Below are 12,052 nucleotides of genomic sequence, written 5' to 3'. Positions count from 1 at the left end.
TATTATTGTGTCCCAGGGGATGTCATGGGTCCTACTCTCAATAATCTGGACAAACTCCTCCGGTTGCCCTTTGGTTGCGGGGAGCAGAACATGATCCATTTTGCACCAAATGTCTTTGTGCTCAAGTACCTGCAGAAAACTCATCAACTCAGCCCAGAGGTGGAGGCAGAAGCCACAGACTACCTACTACAAGGTACTGCTGTAATGTAGATTTTTCCCAAATTCCAGAATTGACCCTCAACCCTTATATTCATACCTGTCCATACTCATTACAAGCAACTTTCTTTGTAAATCACTATAAGTTTGCTGTAGATTAAGTTTCTTCTACACTTACAGTTGTAAAAAAATTACACTTTCAATGTACCATAGGATATCAGAGACAGTTAACATATAAGAGGCAGGATGGCTCCTACAGTGCCTTTGGAGAGAGAGACTCTTCTGGAAGCATGTGGTAAGTTTGAATCTTCAACATGAAGACTTCCTGCATATGCAGTTATCTTTCAACAGCTTTGCCCTCTGTGTGTCTGCCTGTGGGCACATTTCAGTAATATATGTTTTTTTATGGAGTAGGTAATTTGCTTTTTTATAAAGGCATGAATTGTTAAAACCAAGAATAACTAGACTCATGAGTCTTAATAAGCAACCGAACTCCAGTTATTTGACTCCAGTCATTTTCGCCTTAATTTATGTAGTTTGGGGAATTCCTTCCAATAGTTCAGAATAGATGCCTTTAGCCCCCCTGTTGCTAGCTATAGTGCTCTTTCCTTATGCTGTCAGACATGTGGGAGCCTGTACAGGAAAAGAGAATTAGCTTTGGCTATTCATGAGGCTAGAAGTAGGGCACATCTTGTTCGAAGCAATTAGTCTCTTGATCCTCTGTAAACTGGCAGACACCCTGTTCAATTTTCCATCAGCGCGCATGACACACGTTCACTTGGGAAACATGCATTAAGAAGCCTTTTGACTTCATGAATCACTGAATTTTGTGGCATTACCGTGGCAGTACCTTCAAAGCCATTGGCAATAAGCCCTTTGCAGGTGTTGAACCCTTACACAAATCTGCAACCAACAGTTTATTAATCCATCAGAAAAAAATGTTTCTAAGTCTGAACAGCCATGCTTTTGTTTCTGCTCCAGAGTTAATCATTAGCACACATCATTTAAGGCCAGGTTAACAGCAGCCTTAGTACTGGGTTAATATGTCCCAGCTTTGGCCAGGCAATGTGAGAGGAAATTGCTGCTCTTAATTAAAAGATTGAGCATAATAACACAGTGAGTATTTAATGTCTCCATCAGTGTTTTGGTGCCCTGGTGATGTGAAGTTCTTCAGTACTAGTCTGGTCTGGCACTTATTGAGCTGGAATTAAGCATGAGCAATTAATCAGAGAGCATTCCTAGTCAGTGCCTGGAGGGCATGCTTTAGGAGAGTGTAGCAGAGTATTAGCATGTCTTTGAGAAAGAAAGGAAAGTTGTTTGTGTTCTGTGCAGGTTCTAGCAACCTATCCTCTGGCATCGTTCACATACCTGACACTTCTGGATCCAATGAGAGCCACATGTGGCTGTAACCGGTGTAACCCCCCCATTCCCCTCACTCCTCACATGCACCCCCCAGTAACCCCCAACGGTCCCTCAAAATCTTGTAAACTACTTGCTAAGCAGGTTTGAAGTAAAGAGTCAAGACTACATCCCGATCTTTCTGTCGCAACCTTGAACTATGATGATATCTATATAACTGTGGGATTAGAAAACTTTTGACTGTATCGCTTCACTTTTGACAGTATACACTGGGGCTAAACAGCATATTGTTAACTGCTATCACATTATTTTAGTCTTTGCAATATTGGTTTCACAGAGTGCTGCGATATGCAAGTCCTGGCCAACTTCACACATTCCAGACGAGTTTCGTTGGGTGTTTGGATGAATCAGGATATTCACCTGATTGAACAAGCAAAAAATAATTTTGCTCAAAAATAATGCAGGCTAGTCTTTAACTATGCCACGTCAAGTATTCACTAATGTGTTTGTAATATATTGTAAGTTATACTATAATCGCAATATGTAGCGGTACAATTAAATGTTAATATGTAATTTCATTCATATTGTGCAGTCATAGTATATGCCTTTCTATCTAGAGCATTTGCTCTAGCAGTTTTCTACCAAAGCCAAACTCTAGTTAGCTAATCACTGATTGTAAGACCTGAGCAAGCCTGAACTAAGGAAGCTGAGTCTGTCTCCTTCATTTCCTTGCCCTCTAAATCATGTTTACACTTCCTAGAGCCTCTCTCAAGGGACAAGCCATTATAGCCTCTGACACAGTATTACTTAACATTATAAAAATTCCTTCAGGCCGGAGGCTCCAGCCCTGTTCCTCCTCTTGGGAGAAATAACATCCAGGGCCTGGATATCATACCCTTGTTAATGAGTGGGTGTTTGGCTTGTTCCTGTAGTAACAACCCAAATGTACACTAAAAAAAAGTGACTGTTTATTTACCGATCTCTCCTTTCATTGACAAAGCAGCTTGCCTCATTGCTTGGCGGCTCCCAGAGGAATGTTGTCATGACATGCCATGTTGCCGTTAAACTAAGTCGGCGCAGGGCTTGCGTGCTGGAATGGGGAGAGGTTGCAATGACTTATGGAGGTGGGAGCACTTGCTGTGCTAAGCTCCTCACCATTGCCTTAAGCTGTTTCAGATTGTGCCTCTGAGCTCATCCTCACTTACGTCATGAAGTGAAGTCAGGACGCCTTTTCGAGAGAAGGGTACTCCAGGATAGCTGTCAGTTAAAAGTATGGAATGCTGCTCTGATATGTCGGCATGCAGAAACATACTTGATGTGGTATCATGACTTTTCCGGATTTTCCAGATGGAACAGCTGCTTGGTCCTGTAACACTGATCTTCACATGTATCTCCAGGACAGAAAATGACACCTCCCATCAGATGCCCTGTCAACCACCAAGCCATTTGCATCAGCTATATTCCAGACACTGATTATTTTTCATTCTCTATATTTAAATAAAATTCAAGTGACACTGAAGAGATAATTTTAGCTAAATGTATGCTGTGATACAAAGACCTATAGCAAAACAGGTTAAAGTTAAGTCTCAGCATCTCTATATGCATGATGGGTTTTGGCACCATTCTCTTCTGCAGGTTGACGGCATTTGTGCTGAAGTCTTTTGCTCAGTCTCGTGGTTTTATCTTCATTGACCCAGAGGAATTGCAGGCAGCCAAAGCCTGGCTGATCAGCCACCAAAGAGAAGAAGGCTCCTTTCCTGCTATGGGCAGGATACTCAACAAAGACCTGCAGGTACCCAAGCAGAGACGTTCACAGTTGTCCTGGAGCAAATATGTATGGATGTTAATGGACTAAAGCTGTGACAAATGTGGCAGGACAAGAAAATGTATTGTTTGCACTTTCAAGTAGAGTTCTAGGTCACAAATTATCATTCAGCTGAGCTGTTCTTTCTCATCACTTGTGGACGTTAACCTGTTTGTTTCTCTGAAAGGGTGGGATCCATGGAAAGATCTCATTGACAGCATATGTGGTGACAGCTCTCTTGGAGACCGGGATTACAACTGAGGTGAGAGATTAGTTTCTTTTAGGATTTTTTCCTATGTATTTGGTCTATACCTGAATTTTCCCCCGTGCAGGTCCTCAGTTCCCTCTAGCACTCTTCCCACTTAAAATAACTCAGCAGGCTCTTGGCACCGTCTCACCAACCTACTCAGACAAATATTGCCGACCTGTGTTGAGTGCATTCCTGTTAGCTGAGAAGATGGATATTCTGGCTGGATATCAACAGTATTTTTTTTCCAGCTATGTGACAGAAATCTAATATGGAACCCTGCTGTCTAAATCAAAAGATTTATGATAAAAGCATGTAGATACACTAGAATTCTTTAAAATGTTCACTCTGCCCACATTCTTTTCAGCTTACTTGGAATTACTTTGAGTTCTGCATGTATATAAAGTGTTACAGATTTGGTAAACTGTAAAACTCTATTAATATAAATTGTTATTTACCATCACTCGAGGTAGTGAGCCAAATACTAATCATGTATAGACCATGCTGATTTATATAGATATTGTCTTTTCATCCACAAAACTCACAGTGCCTTGATTCTGTGAGAGATTGGGGCTTGGCTATGTTCCCGATCCTTCTTATCAACCCAGGTTGATCTTGAGAGTTTTGCTCTTCGAAGCGCAAAAGGAATCACCTGCTTAGCTTACTTCAAAGGCCCAAATCCTTCCACTTTCAAATTGACTTAATGATAAGAAGACTGCTTAGATTAGCATGAGTGACTGATCAGGGATAGCATCCATGAGAAAGAGGACATCTGGAACAGATCAGTGCTCCAGTATCAAACAGATGAAACATTATCAGCAAGTATCTACATTTTGGAGATTGATACTTGGTAAGTCCTGAGGTCCTAATATGAGACTATTCAAAAATTCAGGCTTTTTTTATGTAAATAAATAATACTAACACCTGTACAAGAAATGTTGGCACACCTGAGCAATACATAAGTCTAAAGCTGGGCGTATACTACACATCTTAGCAGTCTTTACAGAATTTATTGTATTGTCTTTTCTTTAGATGATAATGCAGAAACACAGGTATCGAGTTTTGGCTATGAAAAAGCTCTCAGAGTCCCAAATATGTGACAACAGCACAAAGCTGGAACTGCACCAGACTAGTCTGTGATTTTTACAAACCATATTTTATAAATCATTTAGACAAATATTTAGATGAATATGGGGTTGGGAAATGTGGATGTCATCAGTATTTTACTATGAATTGGCAAGTTGACATAAAATTGTAAAGTAAGTTCTTCGAAGCTTTTGTTATTATAAAAGCACTGCAGTTGTAAATTTGCCTTATTCAACAGCTTTTTCATCACTGTGCATACCCATTGCTTTACCTTTTTTTCTTTCCTAGCTCTTTTATTGACTTTTGCAATAAGCATATGTTCAGTTACACTGACCATCTCACACTACAGAAATCATAAATTGTCACGTCTTTAATCGTAAAAATCACGCGTTTAAAAATATCAGAAGGCCTCCGATCACTTTATTCAAAACCACATACAACTATGCATACTACACTATAGAATGTTTTGACATACTATTTAACATGGCTGTAAGTGGTTTTGGATCGACTCTGATTTATCGGCATGCTGAGGTTACAATTGGGCTACAAATTAGATTATGCACGACTGATTTTAGCATAGGTTCCTAGACTGTGAGGAAACACGTCTTGGAGGGTCATTGGACATGTTGGTTTCTTAACATAATGTATTATTTCCTTAAAGCAGAAGTATCTTTTTGGCAGGAGGAGAAGCTTGCTGTGGATAAAGCTAAGGCCTTCCTGGAGAGTAACACATACTCTGCTGATGACCCATACACAACAGCTCTCTCTGCATATGCTCTTGCTCTGTTGCGAAGCCCTTATGCCCCCCTGGCCCTACGACGCCTCAACCACATGGCCATCACCCAAGGTATTCCAACAATGTCTGTGCACTAGTAGAAGTGACCTTAATGTATAATCTTAGACGGTACAGTTCAATGGTTGTCAATCCCATGTGCATGAATTTCATCAGGCATTTTTTGAGAGCTCAAAATACTTTTTGGTCTTTAAAGGTCTTTATCATTCATTATGTGCTGTGAGCATCCTGACCAACCTTTCACGCTCCAGATACGTTTCTGTGGGTGTCTGGATGAATGAAGATATTGACCTTTGATTGATCCAACAAACTTGAATCATTTTGATCAAAAATAAAGCAAGCTGGTCAAAAAAATCACAAATTGTACGATAGATGGGTTAACCAGGAATAAAACTCAAAAATACAGCCGTTTTTACAGTCTCATTATTTGTTCACTATTATCTTCTGTATGCGTACAGATGGGTTTACTCACTGGAGTCTCACTGGCAGCACTGTGGCTGATGAGGACACCTTCATGGGTTTTAATGATGGCCTTTCCCAGTCAGGTATTGATCCAGCTGTCACTCTCCATCTTCACTTGTTCAACGAAGAATACAACAAATTGTAACAGTTTTAGTTAAGCTCAACAGCAACTACTGCTGATCCTGCTGATATTTTTTTCTTTAAAAACTAGTGAGCTTATCACTTTACATAAGATGGCTAACATGCTCAAATGCTCTGTTATTCCACAGGAGGAAGTACCTAGCAAATAATGTGGCTACTGTTGTTAATGTTATCATGTGACATACTTAACTTTATATTATGTTGCATTATTTCTGATATTTCAGGATAGATTTGTTACAGACTTTGATGAGATTTGTTCTGTTTCACCTTCGATGTCTGATCTTGCTGGTGTTGGCTTGATACCACTACTGGGTATTGGATCAGTGCAGTCTGTCATAGCAAGTGCTGCTTTCATTGTGCAAACCCAGAACATACTATTTTCTTTTTCCATCAGTGGTGTCAGCAGAGGTGGAGATGACAGCCTATGGTCTGCTCACTTACACCTTGATGGGTGATGTAGCATCTGCTCTTCCTGTAGTTAAATGGTTATCTCAACAAAGGAATGCGCTTGGTGGCTTCTCCTCAACTCAGGTAGCGAACAGCGCTTTCTTGAATGTACAGAGAATGTTTAAGATACATCATCCTAACTGAACTGTGACTCAAACCTTAAGGAATCTCTAACATTCTAATGTTATAGGACACTTGTGTAGCCCTGCAAGCACTATCGGAATATGCCATCTTGTCCTATGTTGGAGGTGTGAACCTAACCATCTCTCTGGCCTCAACCAATCTGGACTTTCAAGAGACCTTTGAGCTTCAACGGGATAATAAGAAGATTTTGCAGAAAGCTGTGGTAAATAATTCTCATTGTCACCAAGGCCACCCTGCTGTACTAGCTGACTAGAGGTGTGTTTTGGTAGTCAATGCCAATACCAGTGAAATAATGCAATTCTTAAAAACATTAGCACAACAAAAACAGAAATAACATTCAACAGTCACTTCTTTCCTAAAAAAATTAATAATGAATGTTAACAATGATAAATGATGTGAAGCTTCAAGTGCTTAGCAAACGGAAAGAGCAAACAGCAGCCTTAATTATTTGCGTTATTCAAGTAAGCAATATTCTTTCATTAATGATACTCTGAAAAGAAGATTTCTGGAACCCACACCCACACATCCCTCTGGATGAACCAATAAGATGATTTGAGACTAAGCCATATCAAATATTGTGTCAGTAATTTCAAGCAAAAATAATCGCAGTATGTGTATTTTCTGAATAAATACACATTTTATAATGTTAGTTGTTAATTAATCATCAGATTACAGTTGCTATATTTGAGGAGTTCCCACCTTTACTTTTAGCTTGAAATTAATGTCATAGACATGTCCTTATCATGTCTTGAAAGCAAAGTATGTTAATATATGAACTCAACAGCACATTGAGGCACTATTGTCATGTTGTTTTGCTCTCATGTCGGTGGGTGTTCCCAAGTTTTCTTCTGTGTGCAGTCAGACAGAAATGTGGAACCAATTTCAACTCAGTACTAGAAAACTAGTATTGTTAGCTTTATTACAATGTTTTTGGCATTACTTTTGGACCAAAGTGTTGGTTCTTATAACATATTTACAGCAGATACATAATGCAGTTCTTTGATATAAAAGGTCCTGTATGATACATACAGTGTAAAACCAATCCTATTCAAAATTTTTGCTCACTTTTGGATGCATGTGTAGAGACAAATGGGTTACTTCTTAGCTGAAGGCCTCTTTCAAGCTTTGCTGAGCCTGTTTCTTTCCTGTCTGCTAGTTAACTATTTGTACTTAAACCAGGCTAAAAGGATGCCAGGCTCTAGAGAGTTTATTTGCACCTGCCTCATTAATTCTGAGCAATAATTTCCATTTTCTCAGCCTTCTGGTTCTGCCCTTTCTCTCGCATTTATTCATCCTTTCTCTGCCTCCCTTAGATCCCCAGTATTCCCACAGGGCTGTTTGTGAGCGCCAAAGGAGAAGGCTGCTGTCTGATGCAGGTACGTCTCTCTGTCCTCCTTCTTTGTACGATTTATTAGGTTCTCTCTAGCAATGAATTCCTCCGTAGGGACATCCAGGTCTGTTTCCATGACTCATTCAGTGCTAAATGTCCACATTCCTCCATGGAAATTACTGAGATCTGGTAAAACTTTGGCAATTGTACTACACGGGTATGTTCTTTCCCAATTACTTACCCCCTGGCTAGGATGCCATTTTTTTCTTGTACCTTGTCCCCCAAAACAAAAGGCTCATTGAAACCAGGGCCCAAAAAACAACAGCTTGGCATATTTCCCCAGTCCCCGGATGCTGTGTGTTGTGCTTAGGATAATTGTTATGAAAAATGTGAATCTTAAAAGCCCATTCCAAATCTGTTCCTCACTGGTAAAAGGTAAAATGTATATAGAAGGTTAGTTGATTACTTGCTTTGCTATTGGCAAGGAAAGTAATTGTGTAATAAGTGCACCTGAAATGTCTTTATTTGCAAAAGAGATAAAAATATGGATGAAAATGATAAAGCATAAGGCATGTTCTTAGATTAAGTAGGATGTGTCTGTGTGTGATCTCTTCAGCCTGACAGTGCCTTAGGCTCAGAGGGAGGGTTTGTACTGCAGCCTTTAATCACACACAGGGGGACCACATGAAAGAAATTGTGGTTGGTGCTCACTACATTGTGTTTCTGTGTAAGCATATGTGTAAATTGCAGCAGAAAGTGCACATTTTTCCATGACTTCTTAGCAATCTTCATGTATGTTCAGTTCATTAATAACAGTCTAGTTGCCATTTTTGTTACCTCTTCTTCAGATCGATGTGACTTATAACGTCCCTGACCCTGTAGCTAAGCCGGCCTTCCAGCTGATGGTGCAGCTGAAGGAGCCCAGGCAGGAGCGCCACATTCCGCTCTCCTCCTCGTGGCACTCATCCTCTCGCACCCGCTCCCGTGCCGCTAACCGCTCGGAGCTAAGTCGTTCCCGCAGGGCCCCTGCCGATGACGAGGATCCCGCTGGCCACCAGGACCACCTGGACTACCGCCTCACTCTTGAAGCTTGCACCAGGTACAGTGAAACACCTTCATCCTGTCTTATGAACATTATCGTCTGATCTTAACTTGGTTGCTTCATGTTTGTTTACGTTACATTGCTTTATTGCAGTTTTTGCTCAGATCCAGTCTTTCTGTGTTAACTGTTCACATTCAGGAAACATTTAAATGACTTAAAGTACTGTGCAAATGTCAGAGGCCCCCTTTATTTATTTAATTTCCAGTCAGAACTGCAAATAAGTACAAGTTATTAATTTTTTTGCTTTAGGAATAAAAGCAGAAAATACATATTAAATAAATTACACAGAAGCCTCAGTATTTAGCGTGTCCACCCTTTGCCTTCGTTACAACTTCCATTGCTTTCAGTGTTTCAAAGAAATTTGCCGAAAAAAATTAGAAATGGTCTACATCTCCAGTGTAAGAGTTGGTTTTGTATCTAATGATCCAAACAGTAATCTTCTTTGTGTGATTTGCACATTTGATTTTCTTCTATTTATCTATTTCCCTTTCTCAGTTATAGCTTCTTGACCACAACACATCCTTTCAGACCTATAACACTGTTGAGAGTCTTCTCACAGTGGAAGGATGGACAGAAAGGCCTGTGGATATTTTCAGATCTGAAGCAAGAGTGAAGCTCAATTTTCTCAAAGATGAAAGCTTTAAGTACTGTTTATCTATTGACAGTTATAATTGTCTACCTGGTCTTGCACGTTTTTTAGGAACCCAATATTCTTTTAATCATTTTTTGAACTTCAGTTTTCGCTTTTCTTGTTTTTTAACAAGAAATCCCTTTGACTTTCCCCTTTCTTATGTTGGTAAATTGTATTACGTCTAATCTTAGTCAGAAATATCTCCTGAAAAGTGAATAATTTGTACTTAATGGCCATTTTGACTGAAGACTGTTTTCAAAGTGGGACTGCACAGTACTTTGTCGTTAGTGTGAATACGCCTCTGTCCTGAAAACTATAGCTAATTTTATCATCATTAGCTATTGGGGGCAGTTGTGGGCTGGAGATTAGGGAATCAGCCTTGTGACCGGAAGGTCGTCGGTTCAATCCCCTCAGCTGACAGTACGTGACTGAAGTGCCCTTGAGCAAGGCACCTAACCCCCAACTGCTCCCCGGGTGCCGTGGATAGGGCTGCCCACTGCTCTGGGCAAGTGTGCTCACTGCCCCCCTAGTGTGTGTGTTCACTAGTGTGTATGTGGTGTTTCACTGCATGGATGGGTTAAATGCGGAGGTCTAATTCCGAAGTGTTCAGACACAGTTGCCTAAAAAAGGTTCATTTCATTTTTCATTTTGATGACCTGATGCCCACACTGGACAATTCTGATCTAACTGTTGTTGTCATAGCTAACATGACCATGTATTGTATATGTATCCGGTGTAGGTCCACATTTGAAAGTGGCTCAAATCTGGGTTGAAAAGATATTTGTCACAGATTTGTGCCACCTCAACCATGTAATGTGAACATAGCCAAAACCAGCTTCTTGCTAAGTGACAACACTAGGTGGATAAGGTTAGATACAGTTTTGTAAGTGCACACTTTAGAGTGTGCTCTTTTGTTACCTAGTTCTTGTGTCAAGCTTATCCTGGACCAGCAGCTTGGCCTCATGCTCTCTGCCTGTCCGCAGATGGCTACATCCTGGTTCATCCAACATGGCTGTCCTGGAGATCCCTCTGCTATCTGGCTTCCGTGCTGATGTTGAGAGCTTGGAAAGGGTAAGATACATGGTGTTCACACCCTTGCTTGTGGACTGTGCATAAAGAGGAGATTGTTGTGGAACTATAGCACAATTTTTTAATCGTTTTGGGTCGTTATTTTGAGAAACAGAAGTGTGTCTTTCAAGCCCTCACTATTTTTTAGATTGAAAATGATGTCAATAGAAGTATCGTAGTGAATAGGATTGGCAATGCTGCTCAATCTTTATTTTGTGTTTTTGTAAATATTATCAGATGACTGGTTTTATAGCAGCATATAAAAGCATGTCTGGCTGCCGGCCAACTCAACCTCATTCAAGTTGCCCAATTCCTAGGAAAGAGTCATGAAGCCCTAGCATATCCTCCACAGAGCTATAACCTTACAACAGCAGCCTGAACCAGGTCCCCTCAAAACCCCTGACTCTCACTGGGGTATGGAGCCTAGTAACATGGGGGGTGGAAGGTTTGATGAGGTGTATGGAGTCCGTGAGTTAGCTGAGGTCACTTCCCCCCAGCCCTCAATCAACTGCATGTCGCTCATTACAGCCTTGTTATATGTCCCAAGCCTCCTGTCCCCCACGCTAATAAAGCGTAGGCTACCCGGGGAGCACTGTGCTACAATTAGGCTTCAGGCCTTACTGTGGTGGGACAACCCTGTTAGCACTTTTAGCTGCTAACGAGCTGGCTTTACATGGCCACCTCTGGCTGGCTCCATGTTTATGACATGGCTGCCGTTGTTTGCATTCCAGGGTTTTTATGGGATCCAGGCTTACTTATGCCGTCATGTCTCGTTGTTTTGATAGGGTGCTGGGGGAGGGGGGGGTCATCTCCTTATACTGTGGTCAGGTACTGTGGAACTGTCAGAGACAGAATCAGAATAAGGCAGCCAAAGGTCTGTGCTGGTGCAATGAAAAATGAGATTATGTGAAGAAACAAATCTTTTGTACTGAAATGGTTGTGATGCAGTGGTTTCCATTTGTGAACAGAGCTCACAAACATGCATAAACTCATGCAGTTCTATTGAGTGACAGTTTATATGGGGCAGCAGTAGGTGTGTGTGCATGTGTGTGAGAGACCCTTATAAAACTCCTATGTTTAGGAGCTCGCCCCCTCTCCCATGTCCCAGCAGGACACATTTAACGCACATACACATACACACACTGGTAAACAGAGTCTGACTAATTCATCCTGACCGTTTCATTGTCCATGTAGAAACTAAAGCCCTTCTGGCTCCAGCTGTAAGATTACAACTGGGCGGTGCTGCAAAATCTACTCCTAATTGTGCTGTGAGAATCCCTAA

The 12,052-nt window shown here is 40.9% G+C and overlaps 1 protein-coding gene across 2 annotated transcripts in view; it reads left to right on the top strand.

The window, feature by feature from the left end:
- The window catches only part of cpamd8 (C3 and PZP like alpha-2-macroglobulin domain containing 8), a 51,638-nt gene that overhangs the window by 19,387 nt on the left and 20,199 nt on the right, over positions 1-12,052 (top strand). For both annotated transcript variants that reach the window (XM_036586032.1, XM_036586031.1), the window contains exons 26-36: positions 17-193; positions 370-451; positions 3,151-3,307; positions 3,507-3,581; positions 5,334-5,499; positions 5,904-5,990; positions 6,443-6,579; positions 6,686-6,841; positions 7,953-8,015; positions 8,818-9,068; positions 10,686-10,773. In XM_036586032.1, the coding sequence (XP_036441925.1) occupies positions 17-193; positions 370-451; positions 3,151-3,307; positions 3,507-3,581; positions 5,334-5,499; positions 5,904-5,990; positions 6,443-6,579; positions 6,686-6,841; positions 7,953-8,015; positions 8,818-9,068; positions 10,686-10,773 (1,439 nt within the window). The remainder of the gene's footprint in view (positions 1-16; positions 194-369; positions 452-3,150; positions 3,308-3,506; positions 3,582-5,333; positions 5,500-5,903; positions 5,991-6,442; positions 6,580-6,685; positions 6,842-7,952; positions 8,016-8,817; positions 9,069-10,685; positions 10,774-12,052) is intronic.

This window comes from Colossoma macropomum, unplaced genomic scaffold (assembly GCF_904425465.1).
Source record: "Colossoma macropomum unplaced genomic scaffold, Colossoma_macropomum, whole genome shotgun sequence".
Lineage (NCBI taxonomy): Eukaryota > Metazoa > Chordata > Actinopteri > Characiformes > Serrasalmidae > Colossoma > Colossoma macropomum.
The sequence above is the reverse complement of the archived record's forward strand: the minus strand, read 5'-3'. Positions and strand labels throughout refer to the sequence as shown.